Here is a 21,447-nt window from a genome sequence, read left to right on the forward strand (position 1 = left end):
TTTTCTCTCCTCACAGATGCTGCCAGACCTGCTGAGATTTTCCAGCGTTTTCTCTTTTGGTTTCAGATTCCAGCATCCGCAGTAATTTGCTTTTATTACTTCAAAGGTACCGCCTTGGCTTTAAAGAGCTTTGCCTGAGGCTTTCAACGGTGCTACATAAATGCAAGTTCTTCCTTGAGAGAAGTGTAGTGACCTGATTTTGCCCCTCGGCATTTGAATCCTAAAAATATTGCCTCAAGAATGGCGGCAAAATAATTATTCAAGTAGTACAGAAAGACACAATGTTTGCTGGAAATAAATATTTCAGTCACCATCTCAATGGTTCTGTACTTAGACCATCTGAAATGGTGGCAGAATAAAGTCCAATGGAAGAAGAAAATGCTGATGGAGGAATTGTGAAAGAACATTGATTTAAAGAAAACCTAGCTCCTCTGCAAATCTCTAACAAGACAAAGGGCAGCATTTTCCCGCCATGCTTGCCCCAAAACCCGAAAATCCCACTCGAAAATCCCGTGGCGTGTGGAACGGGAAAATTCCCCCCAGAGTATTCAAAGGGAAGCTAATCAAGCAGTGTTAGGAAATCTTCCAATATTGGAAGCACGTTCGTGTTCAAATTCCCCCATGGCCTTGCCTCTTTCTATCTCCGTGATCACCTCCATCTCTTCAAACCCCTGCGCCCAATAAACTGCACTCTTCTCGGCCTTTTGCGCATTTGCAAATTTTGATGGTCCCACCATTAGTGGTCGTGCCTTCAGCTGTCGAGGTCTTAAACTCTGGAATTCCCTCCCTAAACTTCTCCATCTCTCTCTCTTCCAAACTCCGGCACCATGGAGTTGCAGTCCATTGACAATGTTTGCTGAGAAGAACATGCGGACATGGGTGATTTTTGTTTATGAAATTCATAGTCCAAAGATGTGTAGGTTTGGTGGATTGGCCATGGTAAATGCAAGGGGTTTGGGGATAGGGTTGAGTGTTGAGCCTGAGTAAGATGCTCTTTCGGACAATCAGTGGAGACTCGATGGGCCAAATGGCCTCCTTCTGCACTACAAGGATTCTATGAACATTTATATAGCACTTTTCATGAGCATCTGATCTCTTAAAGAGCTTTCAAACTGATGAAGTACACTTGAATTGTTGTAACTTGGAAATCACAGCAGCTAATTTGACATAGCAAGCTCCCAAAAACAGCAATATTATAATGACCAGATATACGACCTTGTGATGTTGATTAAAGGATAGATATTGGCCAGGACATCAGGGAATAACTCCCTTGCTCTTTGTCAAAACTGTGCCATGGGATCATTTATAGCCACCTGACAGGACAATGGCGGGACCAGAAGGTCGCACCACTGGCCAATGGTGAGCTGCCTTCAGCTCCGTTACAGCAAAATACGCGGCGGGTTGTGGGGAAAATCCCACCCATGATATAGAAGCAAAAGAAACCTGTAAGGGGCTCGCTTGATGGAGTAGATGCTGGAAGGATGTTTTCCCTGGCTGAGGAATCGAGAATATGGGGTCACAGGCTCAGAATAAGGGGTAAGCTATTTAGGATTCATATGAGGAGAAATCTCTTCACTCCTAAAGTTGTGCATCTTTGATCTCCCTTCTCCTGAGAGCTGTGAATGCTCCAATGCTGAGTACATTCAGGACAAAGATTATTTGATTTTAGGTATTAAACGAATTAAGGGATGTAGGGATCATGTGCGAAGTAGAACTGAGGCAAAATTTCAGCTCAGATCTTATTGAATGGCGTAGCAAACTCAAAAAGGTGGAACTTCTGCTTCTTTGCCCAGTGGCAGCAGTGTGTACCATCTATAAGATGCCACACAGCAACACATCAATGCACCTTCGACAGCACTTTCCAAACCTGTGACCTCCACCACCTCAAAGGACAAGGGCAGCAGACACATGGGAACACCACCACCACCTACAAGATCCCCCTCCAAGTCACACACCATCTGTTTGGAAATATATCGCCATTCCTTCACTGTCACTGGGTCAAAATCCTGGAATTCCCTCCTTAACAGCACTGTGGGTGTACCTACACCACAGGGACTGCAGCGGTTCGAGAAGCTGGCTCACCATCAACTTCTCTACGGCAATTAGGGATGGGCAATAAATGCTGCCCTTGCCTGTGAAGCCCACAGAATAAAAGAAACTCCTACTCCTGCTTCTTATGCTGTCATTTATAAATCCGTTTACAGTGATATTGGTTGAGGGATAAATATTTAAAGCTAAAGTTTATTTATTGGTGTCACGAAGAGGCTTACATTAACACTGCAATGAAGTTACTGTGAAAATCCCCTAGTCGCCACACTCTCGCACTGTTCGGGTACACTGAAGGAGAATTTAGCATGGCCAATGCACCTAACCAGCACGTCTTTCGGACTGTGGGAGGAAACCGGAGCACCCGGAGGAAACCCACACAGACATGGGGAGAGCTTACAGATTCTGCACAGGACAGTATTTGCCAAAACACCAGAGAGAACGCCCCGGTTTTCCAGAAATTGTACCATGGTATTTGTTACATCCAACTGTAAGGGCAAACAGCCCTTACAACCCTTTAGCCTGAGCCACTGCTGTGCGCACAGGAAGGGTTAAAGAAAAAGGCAAAGTTTGGGGCGAGGAAAAGAACCAATTAAAGCGAGATCCTGCTTTCCAAAATTCATGTCAGAAAAATTCTCGGAAATTCACAATGAACAAGTTTCCAAGATAAATTATCTATGCTCATAGAGCTTATGTGACCCATTAATTTTCATTAAGGAATGTATGATGTGGCTACTGGTGACCTGAGTATTGAAGATTACAAGTTAATACTGTAATTGCACTTCTGTGGGGGGGTTTCAAATGACTGAAATACTTACGCTTACACGAACTGGGTCAGAGGTTGATAGTAGGGATTATAAACTACGCTGTACGAAGGGCGGGATCTTACAGCCTCACTCGTCCCAAAACCGTAAAATCCCACCCGAGGTCAATGGACCTTTCCTCGGTCCAATTCCCGTGGTGGGCGGGACGGTGTGTAGATTGCAAACCCTCGAAACTTGAAATGGTCGCAAAATAATTCTAATGATTCAATTTCATGCTTGTTCTTTATGATTATCTCGCTTAAGGCATTTTATTTAATGTCATGGGTTGCTTTCACTAGATCACTTGAAGCTCTAACCTAAGAGTGCAAACCAGTGCGTTAAAAGTTAGTACCCAATGTGAAACAGCTAGTCATGAAAGGGAAAGAATGACCAAAGTATGGCATTCACAGTGAAAGGACAGATCAAACATTTACTGAAACTACCTGGAGTACAAAAACATGGGGCAGGAACTAATCAAAGTATTCTCCTCAACACAAGGCTTGCTTCAATGCCCCTGTCTTCATTAAGTGGGATAAACCAGGGGTAAGTGGTTTCAATAACCAACCTCAAGAGCAATCCAAGTACCACTTGTGTCTGTTTATTCCTTATGACCTCATTAGTAAGGATTTTCTGGAAGAATCCAAATAGTTAAGTGTTAGTTATGTTAAACTGCAACTTTCCATACGAGACGAGTGATCCATGAGCCAAACACAAGCAGCCAAAGACAAAATAATCATCTAGACATGAGACATAGCCAAATGCGAGAAATCATTCCAGATGGTAAACTAGGCAGGGGCTGTTAACTTCGCACTTTATTGACTTTGAGATACAGAATAACCTGGCATATTATAGTGTGCGTTCTGGAGCAGACATTCAGTGCCTTTGGTCCCTATTGTCCTACTCTGAAGAGAATAAAGAAAACCCCCACTGTTTGGTATCCAGCAGTACATCTCCACAACACAGCACAACTGTTCCCTCATGCATGAATGGGAGAGAGATAAAAGAAAAAATGGACTTCTGAGGTACAGGGAGAAACAAAGGCAACAATAGTCCTGATCATGAGGGAATGACACAACCCGTTGCTGTGGAAAAGGAGATGGAAAGCTGTTCAAACAATAGCGCGGACAGCTAAGTGACTTGTAGAAAAATCGTTAAGAAAAAATAAACTGAAGAAATGCTCCTTTTATTGCAGCCTAACTTAATGAGGAAGAATGCACTTCAAACTACTTTAGCCTTTAAAGAAAGTCAAATGTGTTACCGCAGTACAGACCCAGTATGGAGAGCGGATGTGGCTGCAGCAAGCAAACTTCAAATAGCTCTCAGCAAATCTCGCTGGACTTGCTGCATCATTCCATAAAACCAATTTAGAAAGATTCAACCACATAACAAGTTCCTAGTGAAATAAAGATTTGTGTTCAGTACACACAGCGCATCCCAAAGCACTTTACAACAATCAAGGTGTTTTTGTAATGTAGTCGCTGTTGTAATGTAGGAAATGTGGCAATCAATTTGCGCATAGCAAACTCCCATAAACGGCAATCTGCTCATGAGCAGATCATCTACTTTTTGTAATAATGATTGAAGGGGAAATACTCACCAGTACGCCCGGGAGAAGGCCCGCACCCTTCTTTGGGGTCGTGTCCTGGGATTTGTTTTATGTCCACTTGAGAGGGAAGACAAGGTCTCGGTTTTTATGCCTCATTTGAAAGTGGGCACCTCCGAAACGCAGCTCTGGGAGTGACGGCTTGGTTTTTGTCCTGGAGCAGGATTTGAAACCACAACCTGGTGCAGTGAGGAGAGTGCTACCCACTCAACCACAGCTGACACGCGATGGGTAAAACAAGCTGCCTCGTTAAGACATCGGCAGCATCAGAATGAGCACTCGAACCACAAACATACCTTACTCTTCCAGTGTTTCCGATCACTCATTTTCTTTAGACGCTCTAATCAATGTTTATTCTTTAAAAAACCTTTGGAGCATCAAAACTTCCACACGCTCATTCATCAACCAGAAATGTTGAATGGGATTTTCTTGCCCTAACACTAGCGGGTATCATCCCGGGTAGGATGGGAAAACCTGGAGGGCCATTGACTTTTGATGATGTCTGCACTGTTTCTCTCTTCACGGACACTGCCAGACCCACAGCATGTTCCAGCATTTCCTTGTTCTATTTCAGGTTTCCTTCATCTGCAGTGTTTTGGCTCCGTTACAATATATCTTTAGATGGTCCACCCAGATTATGAGTTCCTCAACAAGTCCTGACTTATGTTCAGTTATATATCACAGCTGGACTGACAGTCAGAAAGCCTCACATTTATATTGTGACTTACAGCATCACTTACAAATGTCCCAAAGTTACAGCCAATGAACTTTAAAAAAACTTTTTCGTGGGATTTGGGCATCGTCAGCAAGGCCAGCGTTTGATGTCCATCCCTAATTGCTCTTGAACAGCGGCTTGCTGGGCCATTTCAGAGGGTATTTAAGAGTTAATCACGTTGGTGTGGATTGGGAGCCACTTGGAGGCCAGACCGGGTAAGGATGGGAGAGTGATGGGGAAGGGGTGGGGTGGGGAGGGGTAGTGTGAGGGGGAGGTGGGACTGAGGGGGAGAGAAAGGGGAGGGGAGAGAGTGAGGGGGTGAGAGAGGAAGAGAGAGAGTGAGGGGGAGGGGGGTGAATGAGGGGGAGGGGGGGTGAATGAGGGGGAGGGGGGTGAAGGAGGGGGAGGGAGGGGGGAGGGGGAGGGAGCGGGGGAGGGGGGAAAGGGGGGGAAAGAGGGGAGGGGCGGGAGGGGGGAGGGGGAAGGGGCAGGAGGGAGGAGGGGAGGGGGTGAGAGAGGAAGAGAGAGAGTGAGGGGGAGAGAGAGGGGAGGGGAGTGAGAGGGAGAGAGGGGGGAGGGGAGAGAGTGAGGCGGGGAGGGGAGAGAATGAGGGGGAGAGAGGGGGAGGAGAGAGAGTGAGGGGGAGAGAGAGGGAAAGGTGAGACTGAGGTGAGGTGGAGAGAGATGGGGAGAGGAGACTGAGGGAGGAAGAGGAGACTGAGGGGGCGAGAGAGGATGAGGGTAGAGTGGCAGTGAAGGGAGAGAGGGGGGAGAGGGAATGAAGGGAAGGGGAGAGAATGAGGGGAAGGTAAGGGGAGAGAATGAGGGGTAGTGTGAGTGGGAGACGTACTGTGAGAGAGAGAAGGTGAGAGAGAGCAAGGAGAGAAAGAGAGCAAGCGGGGAGGGGAGAGAGCGCGTAATTGGGGATGGAGAGAACATGGAGGGATAGATAGAAAGAGTGTGGCGAGAGAGAAAGATTATGTGAGGGGGAAAGAGTGTGAGGGGGAGAGAGTATGAGTGGGAGAGTGAGTGTGAGGGGGAAGAGTGTGAGGGGCAGAGAGTGTGAGGGGGAGAGAGTGTGAGGGGGAGAGAGTGTGAGGGGGAGAGAGTGTGAGGGGGAGAGAGTGTGAGCGGGAGAGAGTGTGAGGGGGAGAGAGTGTGAGGGGGGAGGTAGTGTACAAGTTATTTCTTCTCAAACCTTAGTATTATTTTTTGAAATTCACATTTAACATTGCATTAAAGTTAATTTGTCTGAAATTTGCTCACTGGTCCCTTGAGTGAAAATTAAATTTGAAATGTGCCCCCTCCCCCGCGCAGAGAGCCCATTCGACCGGCTTTCCAATGTCATTCTGAGTAGGCAGCTGATCTGACCCCTGATCTCTTGTCAGGTGTCAGTGTGAGCGACAGATTGAGGTTCACTCATCTCTTTTCCCCCGATGCGTCTCACCTTTTCCAGGTGAACTGAATGCCTGGATGAGGAGTTCCAGCAATAACACAGAGAATGCACACGGAAGCAGATCCAGCGTTAGCTGCAAGTTATGTCCCACCTGAGCTTAGTTTCCAGATCCTTTATTCCCCTGTCCTTTCAACACTGATTCAATCTACTCCTAATTATTGGCATAGCTCCCCCCACCATCCCTGGTACCACTGAAGTAAATCTCTTCGAATGACTATCCCTCAATATTTATCCCTGCTTAAAGCAGATTCTCTGGTCATTAGTTTATGTGTAAATTGGTTTCCTACATTACAACAATGATTACACTTCAAAAGGGTGGCACAGTGGTTAGCACCGCTGCCTCACAGTACCAGGGACCCAGGTTCAATTCCAGCCTCGGGTCACTGCCTGTGTGGAGTTTGCACTTTCTTCCCATGTCAGCGTGGGTTTCCTCCGGGTGCTCCGGTTTCCTCCCACACTCCAAAGACGTGCAGGTTAGGCTAATTCGCCATGGTAAATTGACCCTAGTGTCAGGGGGATTAGCAGAGTAAATGTATGTGGTTACAGGAGGATGGGATTGTGATCAATACAGACTCAATGGGCCGAATGGCCTCCTTCTGTACTGCAGGGATTCTATGAAACACCTCAATGGGCTGCAAAGCACTTTGGGATATCACGAAGTTATGACGACTGCTAAGTAGATTGCAGTTCTCCTCTCTGTGTTTAGACCATTCCCATGGTACGTTTTCCTTAATACCTTTGGGTCTAAACAGAGAGAGGAGAACTGCAATCTACTTAGCACTCGTCATAACTTCGTGATGCACCAAAGTACAAATTACCTATGAGTTGCATCAAGAGCTACGATTGAATACATGTTCTCCCATCAGGGGGGGGGGGTCAATGTCCATACATTGCTCTACAATACAGACCTGTCAATGATGCACCACAGGAAAGGGAGTGAGATAGAAAGACGTGAGGTACAATGTCACATCCATCATGAGGTGTGGGGAGAGCCTGTTGGACCAGCTAGTCTCTTCATGTCCGCCAATTGTTGGTATTCAGTGAGATGTCACGACAAGGCTTTTAGTAAGCATGACTACATCAGTGCGTGCCCACAATTCCTCTGCTCAAGGAGCTACATCACTTCCCAGTTATCTTTATTTATAAATCCATCCATGGCCTCGCACCTCCCTATCTCTGTAATCTTCTCCAGCCCGACGTCCCTCCGAGATTTCAGTGCTCCTCCAATTCTGGCCTCTTGGACACTCCGGATTATAACTGCTCCCTCATTAGCAGCCGTGCCTTCAGCTCCTTTGAAGCCAAGCTTCAGAATTCTCTTGCTAAATCACTCCTCCTCAACGATGTTTCTGACAATCGACCTCTTTGACAAAGTTTCTGGTCACCTGTCCTGCTATATCTCCTTACACAGCTCCATGTCAGATTTTGTCTGTTAATGCTCTTTGGGAATGTTTCCGTGCGTTAGATGGTGCTATATGAATGCAGGTTGTTGTTGAGCTGAGCTCTGGAGGAAGCTGGCGGATAGTGAATGCATGGGCCACATGAATCCAGAAAACATTATGAAAGAGTTCATGAAATTCTGACTGTACACCTAACGCCACAGTGGGATTGAAAGTGGTGCTCTGTGGGAGACAGATGGATGGACAGGTGAGTGAGATACAGTCTGACTGGGTAGAAGATGGTGATGACAACCAGCTATCATCCAGATACTGGCTGGAATTTTACCGCGCCGCCCGCCAAGGGAATCGGAGCGGGCGAGGGGCACACAATAGAAAGATCCAGTGACCTCGGGTGGGATTTTATGGTCTCGGGACGAATAAGGCTGTAAAATCCCACCCAGTTGTTGTGTACAAATTAGTTAAAATAATTCATTTCAATTAATCAAATAATTCCATATTTGAGGATCTCTCCAAAAATAGTTCATTCCACAATTACTCTTGCAACTCCATCAATATTTGTGCTTTGTTCAGTTGCACTTCAAGCAGTTCAATAGCCAGTTTTAGCCATTCCTCGGTCAAAGAACAAAGAACAGTACAGCACAGGAACAGGCCCTTCGACCCTCCAAGCCTGCGCCGATCATGATACCTGCCTAAACTAAAACCGTATGCACTTACGGAGTCCATATCCTTCCATTCCCATCCTATTCATGTATTCATCTAGATGCCCCTTAAATGCCGCTATCGGCACAGCGGTTAGCACTGCTGCCTCACAGCTCCAGGGACCTTGGTTAGATTCCCGGCTTGGGTCACTGTCTATGTGGAGTTTGCATGTTCTCCCCATGTCTGTGTGGGTTTTCTCTGGGTGCTCCGGTTTCCTTCCACAGTTCGGTGCATTGGCCATGCTAAATTGCCCCTTAGTTTCATGGGATGTGTAGGTTAGAGGAATTGGCAGGGTAGATGTGAGGGATTGCAGGGATGGGGGCCTGGGTGGGATTGTTGTCCGTGCAGACTCGATGGGTGGAATGGCCTCCTTCTGTACTGTAGGGATTCTATGTTTCTGTGTACCTGCACCCACCACCTCCCCTGGCAACACGTCCCAGACATTCACCACCCTCTGTGTAAAAACACTCGCCTCACACATTTCTTCTAAACTTTTCCCCACGCACCTTAAACCTATGTCCCCTGGTACTTGACTTTTCTATAAAAGCAAATTACTGCGGATGCTGGAATCTGAAACCAAAAGAGAAAATTCTGAAAAATCGCAGCAGATCTGGCAGCGTCTGTGAGGAGAGAAAAGAGCTGACGTTTCGAGTTCAGATGACACTTTGTCAAAGCTAAAAGGCACAGAAAGGCAGGGTGAGGGAATGAAAGATGAGTCATAGCCATAGAAACCAGGGGAAAGGCTGCTAATGGCAGCCCACAGAGAGAATAAAGGGTGTGAATGGCCAAACGGCAGAGAAGCTGTAACTGTGACAGATGAAGATGTTGGGGGAGGGGGCTTTCCTACCCTAGGAAAGAGCATCTGACTATCCACTCTGTCCATGCCACTCATAACCTTGTAAACCTCTATCAGGCCACCCCTTGTCCCTCAAAAGTAGTTTTAATTTTAGGTTCAGCCACAATATTCAACCCTTTCTGATGCTGAAGGGGAAGAAAGTGGACATCAGACACAAAGTTTTACAGCAAGTGCGTTACTACATAAGCGACGTTGCATGCTTTGTGTTTAAGACGATGCATTGAATCTGATGAAAGCTCAGGGATGGAAATGAAAGATCTTGGTCACAACGGCAAATTAGTCAGAAGAGTAGATATTAACGAGCAAATCCCATACCGTGCGTAGATCACAATGGCTCTGAGGAGTGACAGAATTACTGAGAGATGTTAATGGATCGATGGTGAAACGTTTTGTGATCTTGGTAAAGGAGGATCCCAACACACAACACAATACTGTAAGATAAAAATGGGATTGCTACAATAAAGTCAAGTTATTTTCAGTTTGCCGTTCAGAGAGATCTAATGGTCAGAATCTGGAGCCGATGCAATTTGCAACCTTACCAACCAAAAGCTGCATGGTCTCTGTAACTGAAAATCATCTGAAAGGTTCCTTCATATTTACACCTGATTGGTTCAAATAGATGTTTATGTTTATTTATTAGTGTCACAAGTAGGCTTACATTAACATTGCAATGAAGTTACTGTGAAAATCCCCTAGTCGCCACACTCCGGTGCCTGTTTGGGTACACTGAGGGAGAATTTAGCATGGCCAATGCATCTAACCAGCACGTCTTTCGGTCTGTGGGAGGAAACCGGAACACCCGGAGGAAACCCACGCGGACACGGGGAGAACGTGCAGACTCCGCACAGACAGTGACCCGAGGCAGGAATCGAACCCGGGTGCCTGGCGCTGTGAGGCAGTAATGCTAACCACTGTGCCACCGTGCCACCCAAAAACTTGCATTTCTATAGCACCTTTCAGGACCTCAGAATGTCCCAAAGTGCTTCACAGTCGATGCCCACTTCTGAAATGTAGTCTCTGCCATAAAGTAGTGAAGGTTCTTGGGAATCTATGCAGATCCTCTCCTACGGACAAGCCCTCCGTATACACAGGATCTGGTCGGATGAGGAGGATCGCAACAGACACCTCCAGACGCTGAAAGATGCCCTCATAAGAACAGGATATGGTGCTCGACTCATCGACCGACAGTTCCGACGCGCCACAGCGAAAAACCGCACCGACCTTCTCAGAAGACAAACACGGGACATGGTGGACAGAGTACCCTTCGTCGTCCAGTACTTCCCCGGAGTGGAGAAGCTACGGCATCTCCTCCGGGGCCTTCAACATGTCATTGATGAAGACAAACATCTCGCCAAGGCCATCCCCACATCCCCAGTCACACCCCCACGTCTTGCCTTCAAACAACCGCACAACCTCAGACAGACCATTGTCCGCAGCAAACTACCCAGCCTTCAGGAGAACAGTGACCACGACACCACACAACCCTGCCACAGCAACCTCTGCAAGACGTGTCGGATCATCGACACGGATGCCATCATCTCACGTGAGAACACCATCTACCAGGTACACGGTACCTTCTCTTGCAACTCGGCCAACGTTGTCTACCTAATACGCTGCAGGAAAGGATGTCCCGAGGCATGGTACATTGGGGAAACCATGCAGACGCTACGACAACGGATGAATGAACACCGCTCGACAATCACCAGGCAAGACTGTTCTCTTCCTGTGTGGGAGCACTTCAGCGGTCACGGGCATTCAGCCTCTGATCTTCGGGTAAGCGTTCTCCAAGGCGGCCTTCACGACACACGACAACGCAGAGTCGCTGAGCAGAAACTGATATCCAAGTTCCGCACACATGAGGACGGCCTAAACCGGGATCTTGGGTTTATGGCACACTATCAGTAATCCCCACAGCTTGCCTCCTGGACTTGCAGAATCTGGCTGTCCTGTCTGGAGGCAATACACATCTCTTTAACCTGTGCTTAATGCTCCCTCCACTCACATTGTCTGTATCTTTAAGACATGGTTGGTTGAAGAGATTCGCATTCTAATCAGTATCCTGTAACTTGATTTTGTGTCTCTGTGCCCTGTTTGAGAGCAGATATCCACTCCATCTGATGAAGGGGCAGCGCTCCGAAAGCTAATGGTATTTGCTACCAAATAGACCTGTTGGACTTTAACCTGGTGTTGTTAAAACTCTTACTGAATTTATGCAGAGCCAGCCATCTGCAAACAGCAATGTGATAATGACCAGATAATCTGTCTGTTTTAGTGATGTTGGTTGAGGGATAAACGCTGGACAGTACACCGGGGCTAATTCCTCTGCTCCTCCTCCAAATAGTGTCACTGGCTCTTTCACGTTAACTCAAGAGGGCAGACAGGGCCTCAAGTTTAACATCTCAGCCGATTAACAAAGAACAAATTAACACTTTTTGTGTAAAACAGCCAGCTTTAATGAAACATTCCAAATTGTTTCACAGAGGTGTAAATAAAAACAATGGACCCCATGCCAGGGGAGGAGATATTAGGAGGGAGGGGACCAAAAGCTTGGGTAACAAAAACAGAAAATGCTGGAAAATCTCAGCAGGTCTGACAGCATCTGTGGGTAGAGAATAGATGTGGAGATGCCGGCGTTGGACTGGGGTAAACACAGTAAGGAGTCTAACAACACCAGGTTAAAGTCCAACAGGTTTATTTGGTAGCAAAAGCCACACAAGCTTTCGGAGCTCTTAGCCCCTTCTTCAGGTGAGTGGGGATTCTGTTCACAAACAGAGCTGTTCATAAACAGCAAACAGGGCATGTAAAGGCACAAACTCAATTTACAGAATAATGAATAATGATTGGAATGCGAGTCTTTACACATAAGCAAGAGAATAGAGCCAGTGTTTCGAGTCCAGATGACCCTTTGTCAGAGCTCTGGGAGGCTGGATGGACTGGGCTATGTTCACAACCCTTTGTAGTTTCTTGCAGTCTTGGGCAGAGCAGGAGCTATACCAAGCTGGGATACATCCGGAAAGGATGCTTTCTATGGTGCATCTGTAAAAATTGGTGAGAGTCATAATGGACATGCCAAACTTCCTTCGCCTCCTGAGAAAGTAGAGACGTTGGTGGGCTTTCTTAACTATAGTGTCGGCATGGGGGGACCAGGACAGGTTGTTGATTATCTGGTCACCTAGAAACCTGAAGCTCTCGACCATTTCCACTTCATCCCCGTTGATGTGGGCAGGGGCATGTCCTCCACTATGCTTCTTAAAGTCAGTAACTATCTCCTTCATTTTGCTGACATTGAGGGAGAGATTATTGTCCCGTGGTGGTGGAGGGGCTGGGGTTAGTTCACTGAGGGGGCTGGGTGGATAAACCCCCAGTGTGTGGGTAGGGAAATCCCACAGCAAGACAGGTTGAAAGTTTATTTGTGCTGCTTGGAGACGATCATCTGCTGTTCCTGCCCTCAAGGAAACTAAGAAGGTAGCAATTATTTACTTTGCTGGACCTCTCTTGTTCCCTGGTTCAGTTTCCAGCAGGCTTGGTCTGGTCACTGTTTCTCCCACTCAGAACTCAGCTTAAGTTTTTTAAAATTTCCCTACGATTTTTAAAAATAATCATGGTGTTACAATCTCCAAAGAGACCATAAACATTTAAAGAGTAAATCAAACACCCAGTGGTCTACTGAAACAATTATGCTGCAAGATTTCATATGACTTTACTCGATATACAGAAAAATTAAACAAAGCAAGCAGTACTAACCTGGCAAGATTAAGAGTATACATCCAGAAGTTCCCCTTTATACTTCCTAACCCCATTCCAGAGTTCCCTTCGACATTATTATTTCCTGAGGGGTCATTCAATTCTCCATTTGGAAACAGAGCAATGTGCTACAGCTCTCTGGAATTCACTCTGATTTCTCCTCAGTGACCCAGACATTCACTGAGGTGTGAGATTTAAAGGGGATCCTTCCATTAGCTTTTGGCAAAGTGGACCTCCAAACTTTTTTTTTCAAAACCTCATGACTGCGAACTTTCCAGCTCAAGTTTGAGCCTCACTCCAAGTATGCTCAGTAATTAAAAAAGTAGGAACATCCTCGGTTCCTAATGGCCTCCATGCTACTTGTCCTGCTTTCTTCCAGTTTGCTGCCACTGCTCCTTTATAGCTCTTGGTCCCACTGCTGCTCTACAGCTCCTGTTAGACTCTATTTCCGTTTCTGCCTCTTCCCAAGCTGAACAGCCTGCTTCTGTGAGCAAAGACACACAGGGAAATTAAACAAAGGAACCTCCCCAACACCCCAAAATCCCATCTCCATGGCAATATGGCATATTTTTGGATCCTTCCAAACAGAAATATATTTTATTTTTTCTTTTACCTTCAAAACAACCCTTTGATTCGGTGATATATTTATGGAGATTTCCAATGAGTATCATTACCCCTATAAATGTTTCCCTCTTCAATAGTTTTCCAAGTCCTATTCAAAAGTCACTATTGAATCTGCTTCCACCTTTCAGACAGCGCATCCAGATCATGATAACTTACTGCATGAAAATAATTTCTCCCCATTTTCTCTCTCGCCAATGGCCTTAATCCTGTGTTCTCTGGTTATCAACTTTCCTGCCACTGGCAACAGTTTCAACTGACTTATTTTATCAAAACCTTTCTTGATTTTGAACACTTCCATTAAATTTTCCCTTAACCTTCTCTGCTCTAAGGAAAACAATCCCATACTCTCCAGTCTTTCCGCTTTAACTGAAGTCCCTTATCTGTAGAACTATTCTAGTAAATCTCTTCTGTGCCCTCTCCAAGGCCTTGACATTTGCTTAAGGCTGGTGGCTTGAATTGGACACATTATTCCAACTGGTGCCTGACCAGTGTTTTATTAAGGTCTAACCATAACTTCCTGGCTTGTAAAATGAATCTTTAATTCCTAGAGCCTTAGGGAGACAGGGAGGGTTGGTAACTCTGTCACACCCTCACTGCCTCCAAACGCCACACCAATTCTATCTCCTAAATGCATTAACATAATGGGGTGGCACACTGGTTAGCACTGCTGCCTCACAGCTCCAGGGCCCCGGGTTCAGTTCCAGCCTCAGGTGACAGTGTGGAGTTTGCACATTCTCCCTGTGAATGCATGGGTTTCCTCCGGGTGCTCTGGCTTGCTCCCACAGTCCAAAGATTAGGAGGATTGGTCATGCTAAATTGCCACTTCGTGTCCCAAGATGTGTAGATTAGTTGGAATTAGCCATGGTGAATGTGTGGGGATAGGGTGGGGGAGAAGGCCTGGGTAAAGGACGGCACGGTAGCACAGTGGTTAGCACTGCTGCTTCACAGCTCCAGGGGCCTGGATTTGATTCCCGGTTTGGGTCAGATTCCCGGCTTGGGTCACTGTCTGTGTGGAGTTTGCACATTCTCCTCATGTCTGCGTGGGTTTCCTCCAGGTGCTCCGGTTTCCTCCCACAGTCCAAAGATGTGCGGGTTAGGTTGATTGGCCATGCTAAAATTGTCCCTTAGTGTCCTGAGATGCATAGATTAGAGGAATAACGGGTAAAATATGTAGGGATGTGGGGGTAGGGCCTGGGTGGGATTGTGGTCGGTGCAGACTCGATGGGCCAAATGGCCTCTTTCTGCACTGTAGGGTTTCTATGATTCTATGATTAAGATGCTCTGACAGAAAATCGGTGCTAACTCGATGGACCATCTGCACAGTAGGGGTTCTATGATAATGTTGGTGTATGGCTACATAGACATAGGCAGCTGACCCCTGTACCCCTTCACTCCTACCCCTCTCCTATTACCTGACCCTCTGTATGCTTCATTCTTCGAGCATGAACCTATGTGATGAGCACTGACAGGACACTACAACAACTTTCCTTTATATACCCACTTTAATGTGGTAAAACATCCTCGGACATTTCATAGATGCCCAATCAGACAAACTTTGACAGTGAGCCAGATGAAGAGCTATTAGGACTGGTGATCAAAAGCTTGGACAAAGAGGCAAGTTTGAAGGAGCTTATGAAAGGAAAAGAGTGAGAGGCGGAGAGTTTCAGAGAGAAATCCCAGAGCTCGGGGCCTAGGCAACTATAGGTACGGCTGTAAATGGCAGAGGACTAAAAACAAGAATACAGAGTGCACAGTGTTGTGGGAAAATCACCACTCGGAGTTAGACTTAAAGATTCAACATGCAGTTTTATCAGACAAAGCTTTGGGAGAAGCGCTGGGCTCTCTGCAGTGCACGCAGTCACCTTCTCAACTTTACAGTGGCAGTTGAGCATCTTTTACACATTTTCAAATAATGGACAGTATGGACATTAGCCGTTAGCACATCGTTATACATCGAGTAGACAAGGACGGACATTGGCAGTTATCACATCGTTATACATAGAGTAGATACATTTATGTCCCCATCAACGACTGATCTCATTACCAAAACTCATTGTTTTGGTTCTGCTTTATCTCAAGCTAAGGTGCCTCAAGGTCTGATCTATTTCCTGCAGTAATTTAGACACTAACAGGTTTTAACTCGCTGTGCAATGTCTGTGCCCAAGTCAGCACCTCTTAATGTCTTTTCCCAGAGTCCATTTTGTGCCAGGTAACCATCTTGTATCCTTTAATTTTGAGTTTACTCCAACAACGGAATTGGAGGAGCGCAGAGATCTCGGAGGAGCACAAGTAAGAAGTCTCACAACAGCAGGTTAAAGTCCAACAAGTTTATTTGGAATCACGAGCTTTCAGAGCTCTGCTCCTTCATCAGGTAAGTCTTTGATCCTCACCTGAGGAAGGAGCAGTGCTCCGAAAGCTCTCTCCCGCGAGATAGGGAGGCGGAAAGATCACGGAAAGATCTGAAAATAAGGATGAGAATTTGCATCTGAGGCATTGTTAGACTGGGTACCAGCGGAGATCAGCTTTTGTAAAGATGGCAGGAAGGTTCTTACATTTTTGATTTGATTTGATTTATTATTGTCACATGTATTAGCATACAGTGAAAAGTATTGTTTCTTGTGCGCTATACAAAGCATACCGTTCACAGAGAAGGAAAGGAGAGAGTGCAGAATGGAGTGTCACAGTTATAGCTAGGGTGTAGAGAAAGATCAACTTAATGCAAGGTAAGTCCATTCAAAAGTCTGAAGGCAACAGGGAAGAAGCTGTTCTTGAGTTGGTTGGTGCGTGACCTCAGACTTTTGTATCTTTTTCCCGATGGAAGAAGGTGGAAGAGAGAACGTCCGGGGTGCGTGGGGTCCTTAATTATGCTGGCTGCTTTTCCGAGGCGAAATTTCACAGATACACTAAAAGAATCTGAGAAATATTTTGATGTCATGCTTGCAGCGTTGCTAAAACTGCAGTTGTATTTTCCCTCCTCCTCCAGGGAAGCAAAGAACAACGTTTCGCTTTCATAATTTTAAATTACTCAAACCTGTGACTTTCTGACCTGGTTGGCTGAAGTGTGCAACACTGGACAATAAGAGGAAGGTACTGTAAGACATGTAAACCAGACAGCATGGTGGAGTCAGTTCATTTGATTCAACCAGGTGTTATGAACCCTAAAGATATTGAGTTAGAAACTGGGATGATTTCTGGTCTGGGTTGCGAGTGCATTTCAGCACAAAACTTTATTTGATATTTTATCATAATCTCGGGAATGTTTCAGAATGCTTTACAGCCAATGAGGTGCTTTTCCTGAAGTGTATTCCATGTCGTGGTGTAGGAGATACCAGCCAATTTTCACACACCAAGCTCCCAGAAACAGCAATGCGATCATCACCAGATAATCTGCATTTATGAGTGTGGGTTGAGGGATAAATATTGAACAGTGAAAGCTCCCCTGCTGCTTTCAAAAGAGTGCAGTGGGATCTTTTCCATTCACACAGTGGATTGATGGGAATCTTCCAGTTGAAAGACGGCACTGCCAACAGCGTAGCACTCTCTCACTTCCGCACTGGAGTTGTTTTTATTCATTCATGAAATGTGGGTGTCGCTGACTAGATCAGCGTTTATTGCCCAAACCTAATTGCTCTTGAGAAGGCGATGGTGAGCTGCCTTCTTGAATCGCTGCAGTCCCTGTGATATAGGTACATCCGCACTGCTGTTAGGGAGGGAGTTCCAGGGTTTAGACCCAGCGACAGTGAAGGAAAGGCGATATATTTCCTAGTCACTGTGGCGCAATCGGTTAGCGCGTTCGGCTGTTACCCGAAAGGATGGTAGTTCGATCCCACCCATAGATGAAGAGCATACATCTTTTGCCCCTTTAATATGGCTGGTAAGGTGGAACAGTGATTGGCACTGCTGCCTCACAGCGCCAGGGAGCCGGGTTCGATTCCCAGCTTGGGTCACTGTCTGTGCGGAGTCTGCATGTTCTCCCCATGTCTCCGCGGGTTTCCTCTGGGTGCTCTGGTTTCCTCCCACAGTCCAAAAGACATGCTGGTTAGGTGTATTGGCCATGCTAAATTCTCTCTCAGTGTACCCGAACAGGCGCCGGAGTGTGTCGACTAGGGGATTTTCACAGTGATTTCATTGCAGTGTTAATGTAAGCCTACTTGTGACACTAATAAATAAGCTTAACATCAGGATGATGAGTGACTTGAACGGGAACTTGCAGGTTCCCATGTTTCTGCTCCGAGGTGGTGGAGGTCATGGGTTCGGAAGATGCAGTCGAAGGTGAGTTACTTCAGTGTCAATAAGAACTAGGCGCTCAAGTCTCTGGAGTGAGACTTCAATCCACAACCTTGAAACTCAGAGAAGACAGTGTGATCAAATGAGCTACATAAATACACAGGAGAGAAAGGACTAGATGGACATGCTGATAATGTTAAATTAATTACAGTGTAGGAGGCTTGTACGGAACATAAACACTGGCATTGACCAGTTAGGCCGAATGGCCTGTTTCTCTACTTTAACATTCTGTGTTATTCAGCCCCCACCCTGTAGTGTCCTGGTTTAAGTAAAGGTCACTATCTGAAAACATGGGTAATGGTCTCGAACGATGCAGTGTTGGAGGAGAGCTCCTGGTTATGGGATGCCCGTGAGAGTCAGCATCTCAGGACAGGTTCAGAAATAAAAAAAGAACAAGCAAAAAGAACAAAATGGAGAAAACAAATTTCTTATGGGATCCCTGACTTTATAAATAACCTAAAACATGGGAGTTAAGCTAAGAGCTTTATAAATCACTGGGTCGGTTCCAATGGAATATTGGGCAGGATTTCCTGTGTAACTGGCCAAAGGTTTTCCGTTGAATACACCCCTTGGGAAACCTGGGAATGGTTGCACCATCGGTGGTACCGGAAGATCCCGCCGGGGAGAACGACCACAAAATTCCGGCCACTATGTCGAATTCTGGCCACGGCACTTTGGGAAGGACATCAAGGCCAGAGAGAGGCTGCAGTGAAGATTTTTCAGAACGGTACCAGGGATAAGAGGCTTCAGTTTACACGCAGAGACTGGAGAAGCTGGGATTGTTCTCCTTGTAAGAGTTTTAACAACACCAGGTTAAAATCCAACAGGTTTATTTGGTAGCAAATACCATTAGCTTTCGGAGCGCTGCTCCTTCGTCAGATGGAGTCCATCTGACGAAGGAGCAGCACTCCGAAAGCTAATGGTATTTGCTACCAAATAAACCTGTTGGACTTTAACCTGGTGTTGTTAAAACTCTTACTGTGTTTACCCCAGTCCAACGCCGGCATCTCCACATCATTGTTCTCCTTAGAGCAGAGAAGACCAAGCCAAGGGAAAATACAATAGACGTGTTCAAAATTCTGAGGGGTTTTGAGTGAATAAGGAGGAATAAGGTTTCCACTCAGTAATTAGTTAACTAAGCAGTCATATTCTCCTCCACTTTCTTCTGTCGGGAAAAAGATACAAAAGTCTGAGGTCACGTACCAACCAACTCAAGAACAGTTTCTTCCCTTCTGCCGTCAGACTTTTGAATGGACCTACCTTGCACTAAGTTGATCTTTCTCTACACCCTAGCTATGACTGTAACACTACATTCTGCATTCTCTCCCTTCCTTTTCAATGAATGGTATGCTTTGCCTGTATAGCGCACAAGAAATAATATTTTTCACTATTTGCTAATACATGGGCGGCACGGTAGCACAGTGGTTAGCACTGCTGCTTCACAGCTCCAGGGTTCGATTCCCGGCTTGGGTCACTGTCTGTGTGGAGTTTGCACATTCTCCTCGTGTCTGTGTGGGTTTCCTCCGGGTGCTCCGGTTTCCTCCCACAGTCCAAAAATGTGCGGGTTAGGTTGATTGGCCATGCTAAAATTGCCCCTTAGTGTCCTGAGATGCGTAGATTAGAGGGATTAGCGGGTAAAATATGTAGGGATGTGGGGGTAGGGCCTAGGTGGGATTGTGGTCGGTGCAGACTCGATGGGCCCTTTCTGCACTGTAGGGTTTCTATGATTCTATGATAATGGGACAATAATAAATCAAATCAAATCAAAATCAAATTAGAGAACACAGATTTAAGACAATTGGCAAATGAACCAGTGGAGAGATAAGAAATTACTTTTAAAAACTCAGTGAGTAACATGCTGTCTGAAAAAGTGGTGGAAGCAGATTCAGGCATAACTTTCAAAAGGAAACCAGATATAAAATTGAAGGAGGAAACAACTGGAGATCTTGGGAGAAAGAGGAAGTCTGTGGTATTTATCGAATCGCTCTTTCAAAGAGCTGGCGCAGACATGAAGGGCCGAATGTCCTCCTTCTGTGTGCTGCATCATTCTATAAAATTGCAGGGTAATATTTGATTTGATTTATTATTGTCACATGTATTAGTATACAGTGAAAAGTATTGTTTCTTGCGCGCTATACAGACAAAGCATACCGTTCATAGAGAAGGAAACGAGAGAGCGCAGAATGTAGTGTCACAGTCATAGCTAGGGTGTAGAGAAAGACCCATAATATAATACATTGAATATAGTTTAAGTTTTAAACAATTCATCAGAGGCACTTAATCCATCACACTTTATTGTAAACACAATGATAATCTCTAGATTGGGGTGTGTGGGGGGGGATATGACAGAAATAAGTTAGAAATCTGCTGAAAGATTAATACTTGTGTCGCACCTCGCAATGGGTTGAGTCGTAACTAAAGAGCTATTATTAGGCTTATGAAAGGCTGCCACAATGCCTGATTAATGGATAAATGCTGTAATTGATTAGCATAGGAGTGGGAATTAAAACTGAGTTCAGCATCAATAATGATTGTTGGACAAAGGCAGCTGACATAAAATGTAAAGTGATAGCCTGCAGCCATAATGCCATCAAAGAGCAAAAACAGTTCAAATCAGGAGGTTGCCTGGTCTCCCGTTCTCCGCATTTCTTGTCTTTTCTTTTGCTAATGTTGTGTGTTAAACTGACAGGAGCCATTATACAAGCGGTTCGTCAATTCACCTTCATACATCAAGTTGTAAACCTTGCAACAGAACAGAAATGGCTCCAATATATTCTATGCTCTTACTCAACGCTAAGGTTTTAAAAAAAAAATTCCTCTGTCATTTTAAACATATCTTTCCCTCCAATCGTTATTGCATCAAATTTACTCATTTTACATCAAATTGCATCAACTATACACAAACTGAAAATGCTGGAAAATCTCACCATTATTAACTCTTCTGGAGCGAAATCTTTCAAACTACAAGATTCCTTCATTTTCCACCATATTCCATTTCAGTTGGAAAAATAAATTAGGAAGCTTTTAAATTAAGTTTATGTTTAAGCTTCCCCCCGAGAGTTGCATTGAGGTATTTAATTTTTAAAAAAATCAGAGTTTAATATTAATTGTTCAAAGATATATACATCACCAAATAATTTAGCAAGCCATTAATTTTCAAAGAAATGCGTCAATCATTTTTGGAACAAGGTATTGGCACTCATGGGATCATAAGACA

At 45.4% G+C, this 21,447-nt stretch overlaps 1 protein-coding gene across 2 annotated transcripts in view; it reads right to left on the reverse strand.

Moving 5' to 3' along the window:
* Positions 1 to 21,447, reverse strand: part of clybl (citrate lyase beta like) — a 142,064-nt gene that overhangs the window by 43,234 nt on the left and 77,383 nt on the right. Inside the window, exon 1 of one of the 2 annotated variants that reach the window (XM_078221554.1) lies at positions 13,320 to 13,357. The exons of the other annotated variant lie outside the window; for it this stretch is intronic. Within the exon in view, the coding sequence (XP_078077680.1) occupies positions 13,320 to 13,342 (23 nt within the window). The 5' untranslated portion in view covers positions 13,343 to 13,357. Of the gene's footprint in view, positions 1 to 13,319; positions 13,358 to 21,447 lie in introns of those variants that run through there. 2 annotated transcript variants of the gene reach the window in all.

Source organism: Mustelus asterias, chromosome 10, assembly GCF_964213995.1.
Source record: "Mustelus asterias chromosome 10, sMusAst1.hap1.1, whole genome shotgun sequence".
NCBI classification, from domain to species: Eukaryota; Metazoa; Chordata; class Chondrichthyes; order Carcharhiniformes; family Triakidae; genus Mustelus; species Mustelus asterias.